This window comes from Lactuca serriola, chromosome 2 (assembly GCF_051521515.1).
Source record: "Lactuca serriola cultivar US96UC23 chromosome 2, Lser_US96UC23_V15, whole genome shotgun sequence".
Taxonomy (NCBI): Eukaryota; Viridiplantae; Streptophyta; class Magnoliopsida; order Asterales; family Asteraceae; genus Lactuca; species Lactuca serriola.
Window position 1 is genome coordinate 90,423,175 of NC_136409.1, and position 23,388 is coordinate 90,446,562.

Consider the following 23,388-nt stretch of genomic DNA (forward strand, 5'->3'; position numbering starts at 1 on the left):
AGAATCAGGGGAGTAGTAAAAGCAATGTAGGGAATTCTCAGGCATTTGAGGAGGATGATGCCAAAAATTCTACTTGTTTCCAATGATGTCATTAGGGTGCTGGAATGTCAGAGGGTTGAATAAGGCTATTAAGCAGAAGAAGGTTATTGATGTTATCAGAAGTTATAACCTTGGTATTTGTGCTGTGGTGGAATCACATGTTAGGGTCTTAAATCTTAAAAGTGTTTGTGCTAAGACCTTTGGTCAATGGGATTGGGTTTCTAATAATAGTTGTTGTGAAGCTGGAACTAGGATAATTGTTGGTTGGAATCCCCGAATTTTTGATGTGATGGTGATATCACAATCTAGACAAGTTATTCACTGATATGTTAGACTCTGTGAGTCTAATTACTGCATGTATTTGTCCTTTTATATGCTGCTTCGAATTATCTTGATAGAAGATCTTTATGGGATAATTTGAAGAAACATAGTTTGGTGGTTAAGAAGGAAGCCTGGGGAATTTTAGGTGATTTTAATGTTGCTTTAAAGCCTTCGGAATATTCTGAAGGATGTTCTAAAACTCCTAAAGGAGTTGAGGATTTTATTGAGTGCATTAACTTTATAGAAGTGGAGGATCTGAATTCGTATGGGTTTCAATTTACTTGGAATAAAGCTCCTGCTGGGAATATGGGTCTTTTGAAGAAATGAGATAGAGTGATGGCCAATCTGAAATTTGTTTCTGATTATCCTTTAGCTCATGCTGTCTTTAAGCCATATCGAATTTCGGATCATTGTCCTGCCATTTTAAATATCCCTAAGGGTAAAATGAGATGGAGACCTTCTTTCAGATTTGCTAATTTCATTACTGAGAAGGATGAATTCTTACCTTCGGTCAAAGAAGTTTGGGATGTGAATATTGATGGTTTTTTTATGTTTAAGGTTTGCCAAAAGTTGAAGAACCTTAAAAAGCATTGTAGGGAGCTTTGCAATAAATACAGGGGTTATGGGAAGAGAATTCAAAAGTTAAGAAAAGAGCTGGAAAGTAAACAAACTGAAATTGATCTTAATCCTTTTGATGGTAAGATTAGGGAGGATCATGCTAATATTCTTTTTAAATTTAATGTTGCTTGTAATGATGAAGAAAAGTCGCTTTTCCAAAGGTCTAAAATCAAATGGATTCAGGAAGGGGATAATAATACGAAATTTTTTCATAGTATTGTGAAGAGAAGGGGCAATAGAAATCAAATTAGGATGATTCTGGATGAAGATGGAAGTTGGGTTAGTGGGATTGCTATGAAGAATAAGTTTGTTTCTTATTTTAATAATTTCTTGGGCTATAAAGATATTGATGTTGTGCCGGATTTAAATGATGAATTTTTTCAAAATAAATTGGACAGAAGTGTGGCTGTTAATATGATTAGAGTTGTGACTGATGAAGAGATTAAAATTGCGATGTTTGAAATTGATGACAATCGTGCCCCTGGGCCTGATGGATACTCCTCAAAGTTTTTCAAAAGTGCTTGGAATATAGTTGGGCCGGAGGTTTGCAAAGCAGTGAGAGAATTTTTTTGGATGAGCAAACTGTTAAAGGGGATAAATGTTACGAGAATTGCATTGGTTCCTAAAGTGGATATCGGAAGGTTTCAGATTTTAGACCTATAGCTTGCTGTAACACTTTGTATAAGTGTATTAGTAAGATTATAGTGAATCGAATCAGAAACTGTTTGGGTGATATTGTTAGTAAGAATCAATCAGCTTTCATTCCAGGAAGATCGATTTTGGATAATATTCTTCTTGCTCAGGAGCTGATGGTGGGATATAAAAATAAGAGGGGAATTCCTAAATGCACCTTAAAAATTGATATTCAAAAGGCATATGATACGGTGGATTGGGATTTTCTTAATAGAAGTCTACAAGGATTTGGATTTCATCCGATAATGGTTCAGTGGATTATGGCTTGTGTTTCTTCTCCGTGGTTTATGATTAATTTTAATGGTGAAGATCATGGGTATTTTGAAGGAAAGAGGGGTCTTAGGCAGGGAGATCCTCTTTCTCCTTACTTATTCACTATAGTTATGGAGGTGTTTAATATGATCCTTGGAAAGCATATAGGAGAAAGCCAGAACTTTAAATATCATAATAAGTGTGAGACTCTCAAAATTTCTCATTTATGCTTTGCAGACTTGCTTGTCTTTTCTTATGGTAATGGGAATTCGGCTAGAGTTATAAAGAATGCTCTTGATGAATTTAAAACAGTTTCAGGGCTGAAGGTGAGTATGGAAAAAAGCCAGATTTACTTTAGTTGTGTTAAGCCGAATATGAGAAGGATTATCTTGGGTATTCTTCCTTTTGATGTTGGGAAATTTCCATTTAAGTATTTGGGTGTTCCTATGTGTGTTACTAAGCTTTTTGATAGAGATTGTAAAAAGTTGATTGGAAAGATTAAAATGAGAATTTTCAATTGGAAAAGCAAATCATTATCGTTTGCTGGTAGGTTGCAGCTCATTAATTCTGTTTTGACATCTATTCATGTGTATTGGGCTTCGATTTTTAAAATTCCCATTGCTACTATCAAAGAGATTGAAAAGATGTGTAGAAGCTTCTTGTGGGCAAATGGTGAAAAAGTTAAAGGGAAAGCTAAAGTCAAATGGAATGATATTTGTAAACCTAAAGCTTATGGCGGATTGGGGGTTAAGAATTTAAGGAAATGGAACGATGCTTTGTTAGCTAAACATGTGTGGAACGTTGTTAATAACAAAAATTCTTTATGGGTTCAATGGGTGAAATCTAATTATATTGGAAACAGGAATTTCTGGGATATTTTGCAGAAAAAGAGCATGAGCTGGACTTGGAAGAGATTCTTGGAGATTAGGAAAATTGTTAGACCTCAAATTGTTGCTTGTGTGGGAAATGGGCGGAACACTTCTTTATGGCATGATTGGTGGCATCCTTAAGGTATTCTATGTTCTATCATTTCGAGAAGTCATACGTGTATGGGATGTTTTGTATTGAGATTGAATAGTGTTTGAGACAAAAACAATAAAAGGATAGATTTGATAAACAAAATAGACCTATAGCTTGTAAATCTGAAGACAAACTAAGACCTATTAGTTTGAATTCAATCAACTCAAGGATCACGTCTAAAAGATGATAATTTGTGAACTATGACAATAATTCAAAGTGACAAAAGGGTTCTTTGATTAAAATCCGTCTATTATCTTTCCCATGCATAAACTTGGCTTTATATGAAGCCTTTATTACAAACTTGGTGGTTACAAGCCAACCAACCAATTATTCATTAAAACTAGTAAATGAAATTTAAGGAAACTCTTGAAATAACACAAAAAAAACGACCAAGACACTTGAGAATAAAAAAACGTCTATGCTTCATTAAGGACTCATAAGAAGCATTAAGGAGCCATAAGAAGCATTAAAGTGTAACCCTAATCCACCAAAGAGTGCTAAAAACGGCCAGGAGGCTTTATGAAGCAAAAAAGTAACGTTTTTAGGACTTATGAACCCTTAAAAATGTTGCCCTAGCCTTCGTGCAACCCTAATTCAATTTGTGGGTTACCATGCATAACCCAACCATTGAGCCCAAGCCACCTTCTAGCCCACTAATAATCACTAATCCGTCACCTTTTAGGCTTTCATAATCCATGCATGGATCATCCCCTCCCCCTTTGAAAGGAATTGACCTAAATTCATCAAGTCCATCATCATCAAGATAAGGTGAAAGATCTCCCACATTGAAGGTAGCATGCATTCCATGGTCTCCTCCAAAATCCACATTGTAACCATTATCATTTTCAAAATTTGTCACTTCCACACATGTATCAAGAAGAGATTGGGTTAGCAATGGGTTTAATGACTCGTCTTTGGTTAGTGATGTTCTTGTTTATGATACATATTTTTGGCCGGTTGATTGGGTTGATAAATTTCCTGGTCTGAAGGATGCTCCTATGTTTTGTATTGAGCCAAATTTGGGGATGTTGTTGGATGGAGAGATAAGGATGGTAATTGCAAACAATTTTCTTGCAAACAGGTGTGGGGTGATATTAATAATTTTGGAAGTAAGGTCCCTTGGCATGATATTGTTTGGTATGGTAATTGCATTCCTAGAAATTTGTTTATTTTATGGATGGCCATTTTGAATAGATTGAAAACTCAGGATCGAGTGAGAGGTTGGGAAATTTCAGGTAACCTTCTTTGTCCTTTTTGTAATGTTATGCCTGATTCACATAATCATCTCTTCTTTAAATGTGAGTTTTCATCTTATTTGGAGGTATTTTTGTGATAAGATGAGTATTAATCTTGTGATGGATAACTGGAATGACCTGATCCTGAAATTATGCAAATTGTTTTATAAGAATTCTGCTGCGAATTTGATAAATAAATGTGTTCTGACGAGTTGTGTTGCCCATATTTGGAAGGAAAGGAACTCCAGAATTTTTAGTAACAGGAGAATAACGGCTGAGGGATTGATTGCTTGTGTTGAAAATGAAATCCAGATGAAGCTGTTGGGATTAAGGAATAAGGCCAAGTTGGTAAATGATAAAGTCTATAAGGTATGGGGTATTTCTGGAATGAATAAAACATAAGTGATGGAGGTCAGAATCTGGATTGTAAAGTTGCTGATTGGCAAGTTTTTTCTTTGGGGATGGCAGCGAAGGAATTCTAATGAGGGTAATCTTTTTGCTGGAACTTGGTGGGGGCAATTTTGGAATAAATGTTTATACAAAGGAATTGACGGAATTTGTCAATGGTTGGAGAGTTTACTCTCTAATCATGAGACTTGTACCTATGGGATTTTCTATTTGGATATGATCTTTTATGAGATTATTCAAATAGAGAATCCTAGACATGTGATTGATGCCATGTCTAGTATGAAACTTATTCGTAAATTCCGATGGTTTGGTGTTAGTTTGTGGTTTTTTGGTTTATGTATATTATGCAGGAAGTTGCTGCATTGGATGGAGATGGACATCAATTATATGAAGAAGGAGAATTTCCTGTTGAAGACTAAGTGGAGGATGAAGGAGTGGAAAAGGGATAGAAGAATTGGGATTAATTTTTTCTTGGGTGTTCTTTGTTTTTGCAATTTTGAGTTGTTTAGTACTATTATATATTTGTGGTTTTATTTTGTTTATAGTCGTATGAGGATTGTGGGTTTAGAGGGTTTTTTTAAGGGCCTTACCCCTTGCTTTGGTTCTTATATTTTTTGGCGTTTTTGGTGGAGCAAGGGGGTGAAGTTACCTTTTTTCCCTCTTTCAATAAGTCTTTGGGCTAGCTTTAAGGATTTTAGGATTTATTGGGCTTTTGGGTGGTTATTTTTAGTCATTAGGAAGTGGCTTGGAAGTTGGTTATGGATAGGTTGGTTAGTTTTGTATTTTGCTTGATTTTTGTTTGCTTTGTTTTGTATTCTTTTATTCTTTTTAATAAAGTTTGCTGAGCTTTGGCTCTTTCAAAAAAAAAAGTGTTCAACAATGCTCATCAATGCTTTGCTAAATTGCATAGACTTGTAATGTGGAACCCAAGAATGAAACAATGCTCATTAAAGCTTTGCTAAATTGTATAGACTTCTATTGTGCAACAAAAGAATCAAACGATGCTCATCAAAGCTTTGCTTAAATTGCATAGACTTCTATTGTGAAACTCAAGAATTAAATGATGCTCATCAAAGCGTTGTTAAATTGCATAGCCTTCTAATGTGGAATTCCATAATGAGACAATGCTCGTCAAAGCTTTGCTGAAATTGCATAGAGTACTATTGTGGAACTAAAGAATAAAGAAATGCTCATCAAAGCTTTGCTAAATTGAGAAGACTACTTCTATTGTCGAACTCAAGAATAAAACAATGTTCATCAAAGCTTTGCAAAATTGCATACACTTCTAATGTGGAACTCAAGAATTAAACAATGCTCTTCAAAGCATTGCTTAAATTGCATAGACTTCTATTGTGGAACTCAAGAATTAAACAATGTTCATCAAAGCTTAGCTTAAATTGCATAGACTTCTATTGTGGAACTCATGAATGAAATGATGCTCATCAAAGCTTTGCTAAATTGCATAGACTTCTAATGTGGAACTCAAGAATGAAACAATGATCGTCAAAGCTTTGCTTAAATTGCGTAGACTTCTATTTTGGAACATAAGAATGAAATAATGCTCATAAAAGCTTTTCTAAATTGCATGGACTTCTATTATGGAACTCAAGTATCAAACTATGCTCATCAATGCTTTGCTAAAACTGCATAGACTTTTATTGTGGAACTCAAGAATTAAACAATGCTTATCAAAGCTTTGCTAAATTGCGTAAACTTCTACTGTGGAACTCAAGAATGAAACAATCCACATCAAAGCATTGCTTAAATTGTATAGACTTCTGTTGTGGAACACAAGTATTAAACAATGCTCATTAATGCTTTGCTAAAATCAATAGACTTCTAATGTGCAACTCAAGAATGAAACAATGCTCTTCAAAGCTTTGCTTAATTTTCATAGACTTCTATTGCATAACTTAAGAATGAAACAATGCTCATCAAGGCTTTTCTAAATTGCATGGACTTCTATTGTGGAACTCAAGTATCAAACCATGCTCATCAAAGCTTTGCTAAAATTGCATTGACATTTATTGTGGAACTAAAGAATTAAATGATGCTCATCAAGGCTTTCCTTAACTTGCATAGACTTCTATTTTGGAACACAAGAATTAAAAGATGCTCATGAAAGCTTTGATAAATTGCATAGACTTCTATAGTGGAGCTCAAGAATAAAACAGCGCTTATCAAAGCTTTGGTAAATTGCACAGACTTCTAATGTGGAACTCAAGAGTGAAATAATGCTCATCAAATCATTGTTTAAATTGCATAGACTTCTATTGTGGAACTCAAGAAGAAAACAATGCTCATCAAAAGTATGCTAAATTACAAAGGCTACTTCTATTGTGCAACTCTAGAATTAAACAATGCTCATCAAAGCATTGTTAAATTGCATAGACTTCTAATGTGGAACTCAAGAATGAAACAATGCTCATCAAAACTATGGTAAATTACGAAGCCTTGTTTAAATTGCATAGACTTCTATTGTGGAACTCAAGAATATAACAATGCTCATCAAAACTATGCTAAATTACAAAGGCTACTTCTATTGTGCAACTCTTGAATTAAACAATGCTCATCAAAACTATGCTAAATTACGAAGGCTACTTCTATTGTGCAACTCTAGAATTAAACAATGCTCATCAAAGCATTTCTAAATTGCATAGACTTATAATGTGGAACTCAAGAATGAAACAATGCTCATCAAAGCTTTTCTATAATTGCACTGGCTTTTATTATGGAACTCAAGAAGTAAACAAGGCTCATCAAACTTATACTAAATTACAAAGGCTACTTCTATTGTGCAACTCTAAAATTAAACAATGCTCATCAAAACATTCTTAAATTGCATAGACTTCTAATGTGGAACTCAAGAATGAAACAATGCTCATCAAAGATTTGCTTAAATTGCACAGACTTTTATTGTGGAACACAAGTATTAAACAACGGTCATCAAAGCTTTGCTAAATTGCGAAGACTACTTCTATTGTGGAACCCAAGAATTACACTATGCTCATCAAAGCTTTGCTAAATTGCATAGACTTATAATGTGGAACTCAAGAATGAAACAATCCTCATCAAAGCATTGTTTAAAGTGTATACATTCGTATTGTTGAGCTCAACAATTAAACAATGCTCATCAATGCTTTGTTAAATTGCATAGACTTCCAATGTGGAACCCAAGAATGAAACAATGCTCGTCAAAGCTTTGCTAAATTGCAAAGACTTCTATTGTGGAACTCAAGAATCAAACACTGTTCATCAAAGACTTGCTTAAATTGCATAGACTTCTATTGTGGAACTCAAGTATTAAACAATGATCATTAAAGCTTTGCTAAGTTACATATACTTCTATTGTGGAGCTCAAGATTTAAACAATCCTCATCAATGATTTGCTTAAATTGCATAGAATTCTATTGTGGAACACAAGATCTAAACAATGCTCATCAAAGCTTTGCTAAATTGCGTAGACTTCTATTGTGGAACTCGAAAATTAAACAATGCACACAAAAGCTTTGCTTAAATTGCATAGACTTCTAATGTGGAACTCAAGAGATAAAGAATACTCATCAAAGCTTTGCTAAATTGCATAGACTTCTATTGTAGCAAGAATGAAACAACGCTCATCAAAGCTTTGCTTAAAGTGCATAAACTTCTATTGTGAAACTAAAGAATTAAACAATGCTCATCAAATCTTTGCTAAATTGCAAAGGTTACTTCTATTGTGGAATTCATTAAACAATGCTCATCAACGCTTTGCTAAATAGCATAGACTTCCAATGTGGAACTCAAGAATGAAATAATGCTCATCAAAGCTTTCCTAAATTGCATAGACTTCGTGGAACTAATAAATCAAACAATGCTCATCAAAGCTTTTCTTATATTGCGTAGACTTCTAATGTGGAACTCAAGAATTAAACAATGCTATCCTGATTCTTTCTGACGGTGGTGCGATCTAGCTTAGATTCATCGGCGCTGCTTTTCCGACGAATTTCTTTTAATCGGTGAAGCAATTTCTTTCCTAATTCTGTTGATTTAATGGGAGCATCTTCCAAGTCGGATAGATTGAAGGACGTGAAGGTTAAACCTCCGGATAAAAGTGCTGCAGTTCGTTATACAAAAACTGAAATGGAGGTGAATGATCTTGTTCCTCCTGGGGTAATTGAACAATCATCTGCCACGATCTATAAAGCTCGTCGCAAACCAAGTGTGACTGGAGCTGTTGCATCTGGGATTAGCAAAGCGGGATGGAAAATGGAGGGGAAATCTTTCAGGATTAAGAACAGAGCTAGGAAGAAGGTGGATAAATTAGCTCCGATGGATACTGAAGAGTTCTTCAATGAAGATGGTTCAGAAGAGGAAACGGGAGAAGAATCGGAATCTGTCTCAGTTTTTGAGTCGGATTCTAACATTTCTATACCGGGATCTGATGGGAAGGAGAAGGAATTGAAGAAAGGGTTGTCTGGTGATTCTAAAAAGGTAAGTTCTCATGTTATTTCTATCCCAACTGGTAATACTGCTAATTTGATGAAAAATTGGGATGGGTTGATAATGAATAATGAAGTTTTGAGTCCAATCTCTGAATTGAAGAATGTTACTAGTGAAATGGTTAATGTGAACCCTACCATATCGGTGATGGATGTTAAAATTCAGAATAACTCTAATAGGGAAGATAATGAAGTTGTGAAGATAATAACTGATGGGAAGAAAAGGGCTAATAATAATGAAGATTTCATTCCAGGAGTGGGATTTCAGTTTCTGAATGAATTGAAGGAAGAAGGACAGGTGGGAAAGGGAGTTGATAAGGGTATAATTCAGAATATGGATATGGATGATTTGAAAGTGGATAAGACGGAGAATAAGTTGGGAGATGATAATGAAGAAGAGAGTTCAGAAGATGAAGAGGGGGAAGTTAATTCAAGTGAGGAGGAAACTAGTGAAGATGAGGAAATAATGATGGAAGAGGAGGATATTAATAATATTAGTAATGATAATAATGGGAATTTGGTTGCAGGCACTGTTATTAATAGTATTAATACCTTTCCTTCTATTTTGGGAGCAGCTAAAATTGGAAATTCGATGGAGAAGGATGTGCAGGGGAATTTAAAGAACTCTTATGCTGGTGTGTTAAAAGGGAATAGGCATAAGGGTAAGATTGATGTTAGATATATTCCAGGGGAAAAAGGTGAAGAAGATGGTCCTGTTATTATCCCAATTGAAAATCTAAAAAATGCGAGTATTCCTTATGTGAATACTTTATATGGATATATGATTGATAAGAAATTGGCTTTTCCAGTGATTCAAAAGGAGGTAAGAAGGCTATGGAAGAATGTGGGTCTTGAAGAGGTATTCATGAATAATAAAGGATTCTTCTTTTTTAAATTCAGTGATGAACAAGGGATGTTATCTATTCTTGAAGGAAGTCCATGGCTAATGTTCAATAATATGCCTTTATTTCTACAAAGATGGAGACCAGGTTTGACTTTAACTAAAAATAGACATAATAAGATTCCGGTTTGGGTCAAGATTTATGACTTACCTTTGGAGGTTTGGAGTGGGGATAATCTGTGCATTATTGCTAGTAAATTGGGAATTCCTCTTGCGTTTGATTCTTTTACTGAGGAGATGTGTTTGGAACATAAAGGGAGAAATGCTTATGCCAGGATCCTTATCGAAATATCAGCTGATAAAGAATGGAAAAGAAACATTGATATCTCAACGTGGGATTTTGTTACTAATTCTGCTGTTATTCAAAGCTTTGATGTGGAATATGCTTGGATGCCATCTAGATGCAGTCATTGTAAAGTGTTTGGGCACATAGATAAGGTCTGTATGGCTAGTATGATGGGTGCTAAATCTATGCAAAATGGTGGCAGTGGGATTAGCAAGGAAGATAAAGGGAAAAATGTGATTGATGATGAAGGATTTACAGAATTTACTAATAGGAAAAATAAAATTATTAAAGATGGAGAAGGTACTAGCAATTCTATGTGGAAAGCTGCTAATATAGGTAATCAGAAAAATAAAGGGAAGAGTAATTTCTCAAGAGTGGGGAATAAGTTTAGGGGACAATATGGGAACAAAAGTGGAAATGGTTGGGGACAAAATGGGAATTGGAATAACAAAGGAGTGGGGCATTGGAATTTGGAGAAGAATAAAAAATTTGAGAAGGTGGGTTCTGGACAGTATAATAATAATGATCAGGTAAATAAAGGAGACAAAAGACAGGTGACTATAAAGAAGAATGTCAATGATATGGCTGAGATTAAGAAGAGTGATAAGGAAACTGATAGCAGCAATAAAAATAGCTTTGAAGTTTTGGGATTGATTGATGAGGAAGCTATAATTGGAATGGAAGAGGATGATAAAAGAGATAAAATTGGTGTTCAATTTGATGATCTGAATTGCACTCTCTCTGCTACTGATGACAACAGATTGAAATATAATGAGATTCATAACATGGGCATTAGCAGTGAAGATCTTGTGATGGTTAATGCTGAAAAGAAGATGGATAGCAAGAGGAATAATGATAGCAGTAGTATTAGTGGATTATCTCAGGCATTTGAGGTGGTAAATGCCAAAAATCATGTTATTAGTCAATGATGTCGATTGGTGTATGGAATGTTAGGGGGTTAAATAAAGCTGTTAAGCAAAAAGAGGTTATGGATGTTATAAGGGATAATAAGCTGGGAATGTGTGCTGTTGTTGAATCCCATGTCAAAATTTCAAATTTAAAGAATGTGTGTAGTAAATCTTTTGGAAACTGGGATTGGGTTTCTAATAACAAACAGTGTGATGTTGGTACTAGAATAATTGTTGGATGGGATCCAAAATTATTTGATGTTATGGTTTTATCTCAATCGAAACAGGTGATTCATTGCTTTGTCAAATTTTCTGGTTCTAATTATAGCATGTTTTTTTCCTTCATCTATGCTGCTTCCGGTTATATTGAAAGAAGGGTTTTATGGGAAGATTTGAAAAAATTCAGCTTAACTGTGAAAAAGGAAGCTTGGTGTATTTTGGGTGATTTCAATGTTGTGTTAAAAGATTCCGATTATTCAGAAGGATGCTCGAGATGTCTGAAAGGAGTTGATGATTTTCGAGAATGTATCAATTTTATTGAAGTTGAAGACTTGAATAGCACTGGGTTTCAATTCACTTGGAATAAATCGCCTTCTGGGAATAAAGGAATTTTAAAGAAGCTGGATAGGATTATGGTCAACACGAAATTCATTTCTGATTATCCTTCAGCTTATGCTGCATTTAAACCATACAGAACTTCTGATCACTGTCCTGCTATTCTTTTCATTCCTAATGATAAATTGAGATGGAAATCTTCCTTTAGATTTGCTAATTTCATTGCGGATAAAGAAGAATTTCTGCCTATGGTGAAGGATATCTGGTCCTCAAATATTGAAGGCTTTTTTATGTTCAAAGTTACTCAGAAACTGAAAATGTTGAAGAGTCAGTGTAAACAGCTGTGTAGTAAATTCAGAGGGTCGGGAAGGAAAATTAAGGATCTAAGGGAGCAATTGGGAAATATTCAGTTGAAAATTGATCAGGAGCCGTTTAATGCTTCATATCGGGAGGAGCATGCTAATATTCTTTTTGAATATAATGTTGCTTGTAATGATGAAGAAAAGCTGCTTTCTCAAAGATCTAAGATCAAATGGCTTTCTGATGGGGATAATAACACTAAGTTTTTTCACAGTTGTTTGAAAAGCAGGATTAACAGGAATCGAATTTTGATGGTGCTTGATGAAGACGGAAGATGGATCAGGGGGAAGGCTATGAAAGAGAAATTTATTAATCATTTTAAGAATTTCTTGGGATGTGAAGTTGCCACTGATTTGTCTATACTTAATAATGAGTTTTTTATTAATAAGTTGGATAAAAAAGTGGCAATGAATATGATAAGAGTGGTCACAGATGAAGAAGTTAAAGTAGCTATGTTTGATATTGCTGACAATCATGCTCCTGGTCCTGATGGGTTTTCCTCTAAGTTTTTTAAGAGTGCTTGGAGTATTGTTGGGACAGATATTTGTAAAGCTGTGAGGGAATTTTTCTGGACAGGAAAATTATTGAAGGGTATTAATGCTACTAGGATTGTGTTGATTCCTAAAGTGGAAGAACCAAGGAAAGTTACTGATTTTCGGCCTATTGCCTGCTGCAACATTTTTTATAAATGTATCAGTAAAATAATAGTAAACAGAATAAGGGGCAGCTTAAGTGATATAGTTAGTCATAACCAATCTGCTTTTATTCAAGGAAGATCAATTCTTGACAATATTCTCCTTGCTCAAGAATTGATGGTGGGATACAAAAATAAAAAAGGAATGCCTAAATGTACCTTAAAGATTGATATACAAAAGGCCTATGATACTGTTGACTGGAAATTTCTTAATAGAATTCTTCTTGGATTTGGATTTCATCCTGTCATGGTTAATTGGATTATGGCATGCACTTCTTCCCCTTGGTTTATGCTGAATTTTAATGGTGAAGACCATGGATATTTTGAAGGAAAGAGGGGGTTAAGGCAAGGAGATCCTCTATCTCCCTACTTATTCACGTTGGTTATGGAGGTTTTTAATCTAATCCTGGTGAAGAAAATTGAAGAAAGCCAATGTTTCAAATTTCATTGCAAGTGTGATTCTCAGAGGATTACACACTTATGTTTTGCAGATGATTTGTTGGTGTTTTCTTTTGGTAATGGCAATTCTGCTAGAGTCATAAAAGCTGCCCTTGACGATTTTAATTCTGTTTCTGGTTTGAAAGCTAGCATGGAAAAAAGCCAAATTTTTTTTAGCTGTGTGAAGCCAAACATGAGAAGGATTATTTTGGGAATTTTACCTTTTGACATTGGTAAAATTCCTTTCAAATACCTTGGGATTCCCATGTGTGTGAATATGCTTTTCAAAAGAGATTGTTTTGCTCTTGTTGATAAGATTAAATTGAGAGTGTGTAATTGGAAAAACAAGATGCTTTCTTTTGCTGGAAGATTACAGCTCATAAATTCTGTCCTGACTTCTATTCATGTGTATTGGGCTTCAATTTTCAAAATTCCTATAGCTACTATTAGGGAGATTGAAATGATTTGTAGAAACTTTCTGTGGGCTAATGGAGAAGTGGTTAGAGGAAAAGCTAAAGTTAAATGGAGTGATGTTTGTAAGCCAAAAATAAATGGGGGGCTGGGAATTAAAGACTTAAGATTCTGGAATGATGCTTTATTAATTAAACACATTTGGAATCTGATTAGTAACAAGAATTCTCTGTGGGTTCAGTGGGTGAGAGAAAACTACATTGGTGATGGAAATTTCTGGGAGATTTGGCAGAAGAAAAGTATGAATTGGACTTGGAAAAGATTTTTGGAATTGAGAAAAACTGTTAGACATCATATTGTCTCATGTGTTGGTGATGGTAGAAATACTTCTTTATGGCATGATTGGTGGCACCCAATTGGCATATTAAGTACAATTATATCAAGGAGGGATTGGTTTAGAAATGGATTTAGTGAAAATTCTTTAGTCAGTGATGTTTTGACTAATGATACTTATAGATGGCCTGTTGATTGGGTAATTAAATTTCCTGGTCTGAAAGATGCTCCCATGTTTTGTAATATTGGTAATCAAAAGGATATTACTGTTTGGAGGGATATGAATGGTGTGAATAAAAAATTTTCTTGCAAGCAAGTTTGGAGAGATATCAATAATTTTGGAAGTAAAGTCAATTGGGTTAGCTGTGTTTGGTATAGTAATTGTATTCCCAGGAATGCATTTATTTTATGGCTTGCTGTTCTGAATCGTCTGAAAACTCAAGATCGAGTTAAATGCTGGGAGAAATCAGGTTCTTTACTATGTCCTTTCTGTTTAAAAATTCCTGATTCTCATGACCATCTTTTCTTTCAATGTGAATTCTCGCATAGTATATGGAAACATTGTTGTTCTAAGGCTGGAATTGACATATCTTATTCTAATTGGAATGATCTTGTTCTTAAATTGTCTTCAGTCTTAAATTCGAGATCTATTGAGATTTTGATCAAAAAATGGGTGTTTGCTAGCTGTGTTTCTCACATTTGGAAAGAAAGAAATTCAAGAATTTTTAGTAAATTGAGAAAATCGAATGAAGGAGTTATTTTGTGTATTGAGAAAGAAATTCAATTGAAGTTATTAGGGTTGAGGAAGATGAATGTTATGGTCAGCAGGGAAATTTTACAGATATGGGGTATTTTTGGAAAAAATTGATGGGTTTTTTGAATTTTTTTGTTAGGAGTAGCTGTTGTGATCCTGTTTGTTTTGAGGATTGGGATAATATGGAGATGTTGAATTGTTTGACTGTTCTTATGGGAGGTTTGTATTGGGGGTTTTTTCGGAATGATAGGTTCAAAGGAATTGACGGGTTTCAAGGAATTGACGGATTAATTCACTGGTTTAAGAGCTTGCTCTTGAATTTTGTGATATGTACCTTTGGGATTTTTTGTTTGGATATGATCTTAATTGAGATTATTCAAATGGAAAATCCTAGACATGTGATTGATGCCATGTCAAGTATGCAACTGGGTTTGATAATATGGTGGTATTGTGTAGTCCAGTGTGGGTTTTTTTTATGTTTGCAGAAAAGGAGTTATGAAGCTGATTATGAAGCTGTTTGTAGTGAATTTGGATAGTACGAATGTTTATAGCAGGAAGGCCATTATGTTGAGTCACATTTGGAGGATGAAGGATATGATGCGTGTATGGGCTTGATTTGGTGAGTAGGGTGGTGTTTAGGTAAATTAAGAGAGAATAGTAACCACGAATGATATGTGAATGGAAAGAATTGGATAGATTAGTAACAACTCAAGACCTATTAAGTTGTATACCGGTGAAAACAATCCAAGACCTATTGGATTGAGTTCGTATCAAGTCAAGAACACGTCCTAACAAGATAATTCGTGAATTATAACAATAATTCCAATTGAACAAAGGCTTTTTTTCTTAAAAATTCGTCTATTACTTTTTCCATGCATAATTTGGCTTTATATGAAGCCTTTATTACAAATTTGGTGGTTACAAGCCAACCAACCAATTATTCATTAAAACTAGTAAATAGAAATTAAGGTAACTCTTGAAAGAACACAAAAACAACGTCCATGAGACTTGTAAATGAAAAAAAAACGGCTATGCTTCATTAAGGAGCCATAAGAAGCATTAAGGAGTCATCATAAGCATTAAAGTGTAACCCTAATCCACCAAAGAGTGTCAAAAACGGCTAGGAGGCTTTATGAAGCAAATAGTAACGTTTTTAGCACTTATGAAGCCTTAAAAATGTTGCCCTAGTCTTCATGCAACCCTAATTCAATTTGTGGGTTACCATGCACAACCCAACCATTGAGCCCAAACCACCTTCTAGCCCACTAGTAATCACTAATCCATCACATTTTGGGCTTTCATGATCCATGCATGGATCATCCCCTCCCCCTTTGAAAGGAATTGACCTCAATTCATCAAGTCCATCATCATCAAGATAAGGTGAAAGATCTCCCACATTAAAGGTAGCATGCACTCCATGGTCTCCTCCCAAATCTACCTTATAAGCATTATCATTGACACGTGACACCACTCTGTAAGGACCTTCAGCTCTTGGCATCAACTTGTTTTTCCTTTTGTTAGGAAAACGTTCTTTCCTCATATACACCCACACCAAGTCACCATCTTGAAAGACACGTGGTTTCCTATGCTTGTTGGACTTCTGTTTGTACAACTCATTCACGGCTTCAATCTTCTCACGAACTTGTTGGTGTAGTTTCATCATAGCCTTCAACTTGTCATTAGCATCCTTGTGAACCAATTCATCCTTTGGCAATGGAATCAAATCCAAAGGCATGTAAGGATTCACACCATACACCACCTCAAAAGGAGAGTGACCTGTAGCATAAGTAGGAGAACGATTATAGGCAAATTCAGCATGTGCAAGTTTGATGTCCCAATCTTTTTGAGTTTTGCTAACCAACCCTCTCAACAAAGCACCCAAAGTTCTATTAGTCACCTCCGTTTGCCCATCCGTTTGTGGATGATGGGATGTACTAAAAAGTAACTTAGTACCGACTTTCCTCCACAAAGTGTTCCAAAAGTAACTTAGAAACTTGGAATCCCTATCAGAAACAATTGTTTTAGGAATACCATGCAAACGAACCACCTCTTTAAAGTACAAATCAGCCACGTTAGATGCATCATTTGTTTTATGACATGGCACAAAGTGAGCCATTTTTGAAAACCTATCCACCACCACCATAATGGAATCCTTCCCCCTTTGAGTTCTAGGCAAAGCCATAATGAAATCCATGGACACATCTTCCCAAGGACGAATAGGAACCGGCAAAGGAGTGTAAACACCATGCTTGAAAGTTGTTTTTGCCATATGACATGTAACACACTTGCCCACTATGTTGGTTACATCCCCCAACATCTTCGGCCAAAAGAAATGTTCTTTAAGCACCTGCAAAGTTTTGGTAATGCCAAAATGACCAGCCAAACCACCGCCATGAGCTTCACGAATCAACAACTCCCGTATTGCATGTTTTGGGACACAAAGGCGATTGCCTTTGAATAGAAAGCCATCTTGAATCACAAATTCACCATTAGGAGCACCTGCACATTTCAAAAACATATCTCCAAAGTCCATATCAGATTGATAATGGTCCTTTAGAGTTTCAAATCCCAAGAAACGAACATCCAAAGTCACCAACAACGAGTAACGCCTCGAGAGTGCATCAGCCACCACATTGCTTCTACCATCCTTGTATTTGCATGAGAAATGAAAGGATTGCAAGAACTCCACCCACTTTGCATGTCTTGTGCTCAACTTTTGTTGCCCATTGATGTACTTTAAGGATTCATGATCAGAATGCAAAATAAAATGATTTGCACGCAAATAATGACTCCAATGATCTAAAGCACGGACAATAGCATAAAACTCCTTATCATAAGTGCAATAATTCAAACGAGCACCACCCAACTTTTCAGAAAAATAAGCAATAGGACGTTTGGATTGGATCAAAACAGCCCCAATACCAACTCCACTTGCATCACACTCCACTTCAAATGGTTGAGAAAAATCAGGAAGAGCCAAAATAGGAGCATCACACAACAATGCCTTGAGTTTCTCAAATGCCTTTTGAGCTTCTTCTCCCCATGCAAAGACTCCTTTCTTCAAACAACCTGTTATGGGACTTGCAATGGTGCTAAAATCACGAACAAATCTTCTATAGAAAGAAGCAAGACCATGAAATGATCTAACTTCAGAAATATTAGTAGGAATAGGCCATGACTTGATGGCTTCAGTCTTGGATGGGTCCACAGACACGCCATTTCTTGACACCACAAAACCCAAAAATGCCACTTCTTCCACCAAAAACGAACATTTTTCTTGCTTCCCATAGAGTTTTTGAGCTCTAAGCGTCTCGAAAACCTGTTTTAAGTGCACCAAATGATCCTCCAAGCTCTTGCTATATACCAAGATATCATCAAGGTACACAACCACAAACCTGCCCAAAAAAGATTTTAGCACTTCATTCATTAGTCGCATGAAAGTGCTAGGTGCATTAGTTAGACCGAAAGGCATCACGGTCCATTCATACAAGCCATGTTTAGTTTTAAAGGCTGTTTTCCATTCATCCCCTTCACGCATACGAATTTGATGGTAACCACTTCTCAAATCAATTTTTGAGAACACAATAGAACCATGCAACTCGTCCAACAAATCATCAATTCTAGGAATAGGAAATCGGTATTTTATGGTGATGTTATTAACGGCCCTACTATCAACACACATCCTCCAAGAACCATCTTTTTTTGGAACCAACAAAACTGGAACAGCACAAGGACTTAGGCTTTCACGAACATAACCCATTTTCATGAGTTCATCAATTTGTTTTTGCAACTCTTTTGTCACCTCCGGATTACATCTATAGGCAGCTTTATTGGGCAAAGGAGCACCCGGAATAAGGTCAATTTGGTGTTCGATACCACGGATTGGAGGCAAACCCGGTGGTAATTCGCTTGGAAACACATCTTGAAACTCCAAAAGCAAATCAGCAATAGCGTTTTCTCCATGCACCATCTTCTCCACCTTTGCATGCTCTTTGGCCACAAGCATGTAGATAACATCACCTTTGTCAAGAACTTGCTCCACCTCCCTTTCACTAGCAAACATAGAAAGATTAGGTTTTTTTACTTGTTTAGAATTCATGGACCTTATGGCCGTTGGGGACATGGGTTTTAACACAATTTTTTTATTATTGTGTTTCAACTCATATTCATTGCTCCTCCCTCTATGTAACACGTCCCTATCAAATTGCCAAGGACGCCCCAACAAAATATGACATGCATCCATAGGAATAACATCACACAACACTTCATCTTCATAAGACCCCATAGTTAGACCAACTCTAACCTGTTTTGTCACCTTTATTTTGCTTCCATCATCCAACCAATGAAGAACATATGGTTTTGGGTGGTTTGTAGTAGACAAACCCAATTTGATCACCATTTCATTAGAAGCAACATTAGTACAACTTCCACCATCAATAATCAAACTACACCACTTGTCTCTAACCAAACATTTGGTGTGAAACAATTGGTCTCGTTGATCCATATCAGCCACGGTTTGAACCCCTTGAGTTTTAAGGGTTCTAAGCACCAAAACTGTATCATACACCGGTGCTTCATACTCTACCTCCTCCTCTTCTTCCTCTTCTTGTTGTGTATCATAAAAAATACCCGCCAACCTCTCTTCTTCCTCCAACTCTTCACGACATTCAATGGCCTCCCTTAAAGTCACCACCCTTTTGTTTGGACAAGCATTTTGGTAATGACCAAAACCTTGACACTTGAAACATCTAATTTTCGCCAAACTAGTTTCTTTGGTACCACTAGTAAGTTTAGGAGCAACGGGAACACTACTAGAACCAGAAGGAGTAGAAACAGAATTTTGTCTATTGCTAGACTCGGGCTTGGACCACGACTTTGACTTGGGACTTTCGAGACTTGAACTTGAACTCCCACCATAACGTGCTTTGGCCTGCCCCTCCAACTTCAAACACAAACCACAAAGAGTTCCAAAATCAGCATAAGGATACAACTCCACAACATTGGCAATGTTGTAGTTCAACCCTTTTAGAAAACGAGTCATTTTTTGTTCTTCAATTTCTTCAATATCCCCCATCAAGGTCAACTTCTCAAATTCATCAATGTATTCTCCAACACTCATTTTTCCTTGCCTCAAATCAGCAATCTTCTTGTAAGTGGCAATTCTATGAGTAGAAGGAACATATCTCTTTCTTAGCTTTCGTTTTAGAGAAAGCCAAGAACAAATTTTTTCTTTGCCTTCACGGGTTCTCTTGGCCTTAAGCCCTTCAAACCACAATGAAGCACCACCACTTAGCTTGAGAATGGCATACTTGCAGCTTTTTTCATCATCCACTTCTTTGAACTCAAACATTCTTTCAATCTTCCTTTCCCACTCCAAGTAGCGTTCAGGATCAGTTCCACCAACAAATTCAGGCAATTCAGACACCTTGAATTCTTCCACAACCCTATGTTCACCACGGCGGGGTTGCCTTCGATTTCCACCTTCTTGGATGTTTCTTAATGCTTCACGAAGATTTTGTAGGAACTCCGGATCATCAAAATCCATTATGCGCTCTGATACCACTTATGATGCGTGTATGGGCTTGATTTGGTGAGTAGGGTGGTGTTTAGGTAAATTAAGAGAGAATAGTAACCACGAATGATATGTGAATGGAAAGAATTGGATAGATTAGTAACAACTCAAGACCTATTAAGTTGTATACCGGTGAAAACAATCCAAGACCTATTGGATTGAGTTCGTATCAAGTCAAGAACACGTCCTAACAAGATAATTCGTGAATTATAACAATAATTCCAATTGAACAAAGGCTTTTTTTCTTAAAAATTCGTCTATTACTTTTTCCATGCATAATTTGGCTTTATATGAAGCCTTTATTACAAATTTGGTGGTTACAAGCCAACCAACCAATTATTCATTAAAACTAGTAAATAGAAATTAAGGTAACTCTTGAAAGAACACAAAAACAACGTCCATGAGACTTGTAAATGAAAAAAAAACGGCTATGCTTCATTAAGGAGCCATAAGAAGCATTAAGGAGTCATCATAAGCATTAAAGTGTAACCCTAATCCACCAAAGAGTGTCAAAAACGGCTAGGAGGCTTTATGAAGCAAATAGTAACGTTTTTAGCACTTATGAAGCCTTAAAAATGTTGCCCTAGTCTTCATGCAACCCTAATTCAATTTGTGGGTTACCATGCACAACCCAACCATTGAGCCCAAACCACCTTCTAGCCCACTAGTAATCACTAATCCATCACATTTTGGGCTTTCATGATCCATGCATGGATCAGGATAAAAGAGAGTACAATAAAGGAGGGATACAAGGGCTGAAAGTTGACAGAAGTTGCTGGAATGAGTTCTTGATGCTTTTGCAGTGGATTTTGGGTTATATTTTTTGTATTTTTTGGTACTTTAATTTTGTATGTAGGATGTTTGGGTTTGATCTTTTATGGGGTTATTTGTTAAGTTTTCACTTTTGGACTGTGGGTTTTTTTAAGGGCCTTACCCCTTGCTTTGGTCTTAATGGTGATTGGTGGGATGGTTTTTGCAATGGGGTGAAGTTACCTTTTTTCCCACTTCTAATAAGTCCTTGGTGTAAGCATATGAACATTAAGGTTTTTTGGGACTTTTGGAGCTTAGTTGATATGTTTAAAAAGTGGATGGGGAGTTGGTTATGGCTAGGTTGGTTTGGTTAGGGGTTTGTTTGTTTTTAATTTTTTATATGTATTTGTATTCTTTTATTCTTTTTAATAAAATTTGCTGAGCTTTGGCTCTTTTCAAAAAAAAAAAAAAAGAGTGAAATAATGCTCTTTAAAGCTTTGCTTAAATTGCATAGAGTACTATTATGGAACTCAAGAATAAAGAAATGCTCATCAAATCTTTGCTAAATTGCAAAGACAACTTCTATTATGGAACTCAAGAATTAAACAATGCTCATCAAAGCTTTGCTAAATTGCATAGACTTCTAATGTGGAACTCAAGAATGAAACAATGCTCTTCAAAGCATTGCGAAAACTGTATAGACTTCTATTGTGGAACTCAATAATTAAACAATGCTCATCAAAGATTTTCTAAATTGCAAGGACTACTTCTATTATGGAACTCAAGAATTAAACAATGCTCATCAAAACCTTGCTAAATTGCATAGACTTCTAATGTGGAACTCAAGAATGAAACAATGTTGATCAAGCTTTGCTTAATTTGTATAGACTTCTATTGTGGAACTCACAAATTAAACAATGCTCTTTAAAGCTTTGCTAAATTATGAGGACGAATTTTATTGTGGAACTCAAGAATTAAACAATGGTTATCAAAGCTTTGCTAAACTGCATAGACTTCTCATGTGGAACTATAGAATGAAATAATGCTCATCGAAGCTTTGCTTAAATTGCATAGACTTCTATTGTGGAACTCAAGAATTAAATAATGCTCAACAATGCTTTGCTAAACTGCGAAGACTACTTCTGTTGTGGAACTCACCAATTAAATAATGCTCATTAAAACTTTGCTAAATTACATAGACTTCTAACGTGGAACTCAAGTGTTAAACACTGCTCATCAACGCTTTGCTAAATTGCATAGACTTGTAATGTGGAACCCAAGAATGAAACAATGCTCATGAAAGCTTTGCTAAATTGTATAGACTTCTATTGTGTAACACAAGAATCAAACGATGCTCATCAAAGCTTTGCTTAAATTGCATAGTCTATTGTGGAACTCAAGAATTAAATGATGATCATCAAAGCTTTGCTTAATTGCATAGCCTTCTAATGTGGAATCCCATAATGAGACAATGCTCGTCAAAGCTTTGCTTAAATTGCATAGAGTACTATTGTGGAACTTAAGAATAAAGAAATGCTCATCAAATCTTTGCTAAATTGAGAAGACTACTTCTATGGTTGAACTCAAGAATAAAACCGTGTTCATCAAAGCTTTGTTAATTGCATACACATCTAATGTGGAACTTAAGAATGAAACAATGCTCTTCAAAGCATTGCTTAAACTGCATAGACTTCTATTGTGGAACTCAAGAATTAAACAATGTTCACCAAAGCTTTGCTTAAGTTGCATAGACTTCTATTGTGGAACTAATGAATGAAACGATGCTCATCAAAGCTTTGCTAAATTGCATAGACTTCTAATGTAGAACTCAAGAATGAAACAATGATCGTCAAATCTTTGCTTAAATTGCGTAGACTTCTATTTTCGAACATAAGAATGAAATAATGCTCATAAAAGCTTTTCTAAATTGCATGGACTTCTATTATCGAACTCAAATATCAAACTATGCTCATCAATGCTTTGCTAAAATTGCACAGACTTTTATTGTGGAACTCAAGAACTAAACAATGCTTATCAAAGCTTTGCTAAATTGCATAGACTTCTACTGTGGAACTCAAGAATGAAACAATCCTCATCAAAGCATTGCTTAAATAGTATAGGCTTCTATTGTGGAACTCAAGTATTAAACAATGCTCATTAATGCTTTCCTAAAATCAATAGACTTCTAATGTGGAACTCAAGAATGAAACAATGCTCTTCAAAGCTTTGCTTAATTTTCATAGACTTCTATTGTGTAACTTAAGAATGAAACAATGCTCATCAAGGCTTTTCTAAATTGCATGGACTTCTATTGTGGAACTCAAGTATCAAACCATGCTCATCAAAGCTGTGCTAAAAT

The 23,388-nt window shown here is 35.6% G+C and overlaps 1 protein-coding gene across 1 annotated transcript; it reads right to left on the reverse strand.

Moving 5' to 3' along the window:
* Nucleotides 1-16,450: 16,450 nt before the first annotated feature.
* Nucleotides 16,451-20,252, reverse strand: LOC145089379 (uncharacterized). Its single transcript, XM_079027822.1, has 2 exons — nucleotides 17,055-20,252; nucleotides 16,451-16,483 (listed from the first exon to the last, which is right to left on the reverse strand). The coding sequence occupies exons 1-2, from the start codon at nucleotides 20,250-20,252 to the stop codon at nucleotides 16,451-16,453; spliced, it is 3,231 nt and encodes a 1,076-aa protein (XP_078883948.1).
* Nucleotides 20,253-23,388: the final 3,136 nt, after the last annotated feature.

What these genes read in the sequence shown, in the direction of transcription:
- LOC145089379 (XM_079027822.1), bottom strand. Translation starts at nt 20,252, where the DNA reads ATGGATTTTGATGATCCGGAGTTCCTACAAAATCTTCGTGAAGCATTA. An exon ending in GCATTACCAAAACTTTGCAG is followed by an intron (nt 16,484 to 17,054) that starts GTGCTTAAAGAA and finishes CTTATGCTACAG; the next exon opens with GTCACTCTCCTTTTGAGGTG.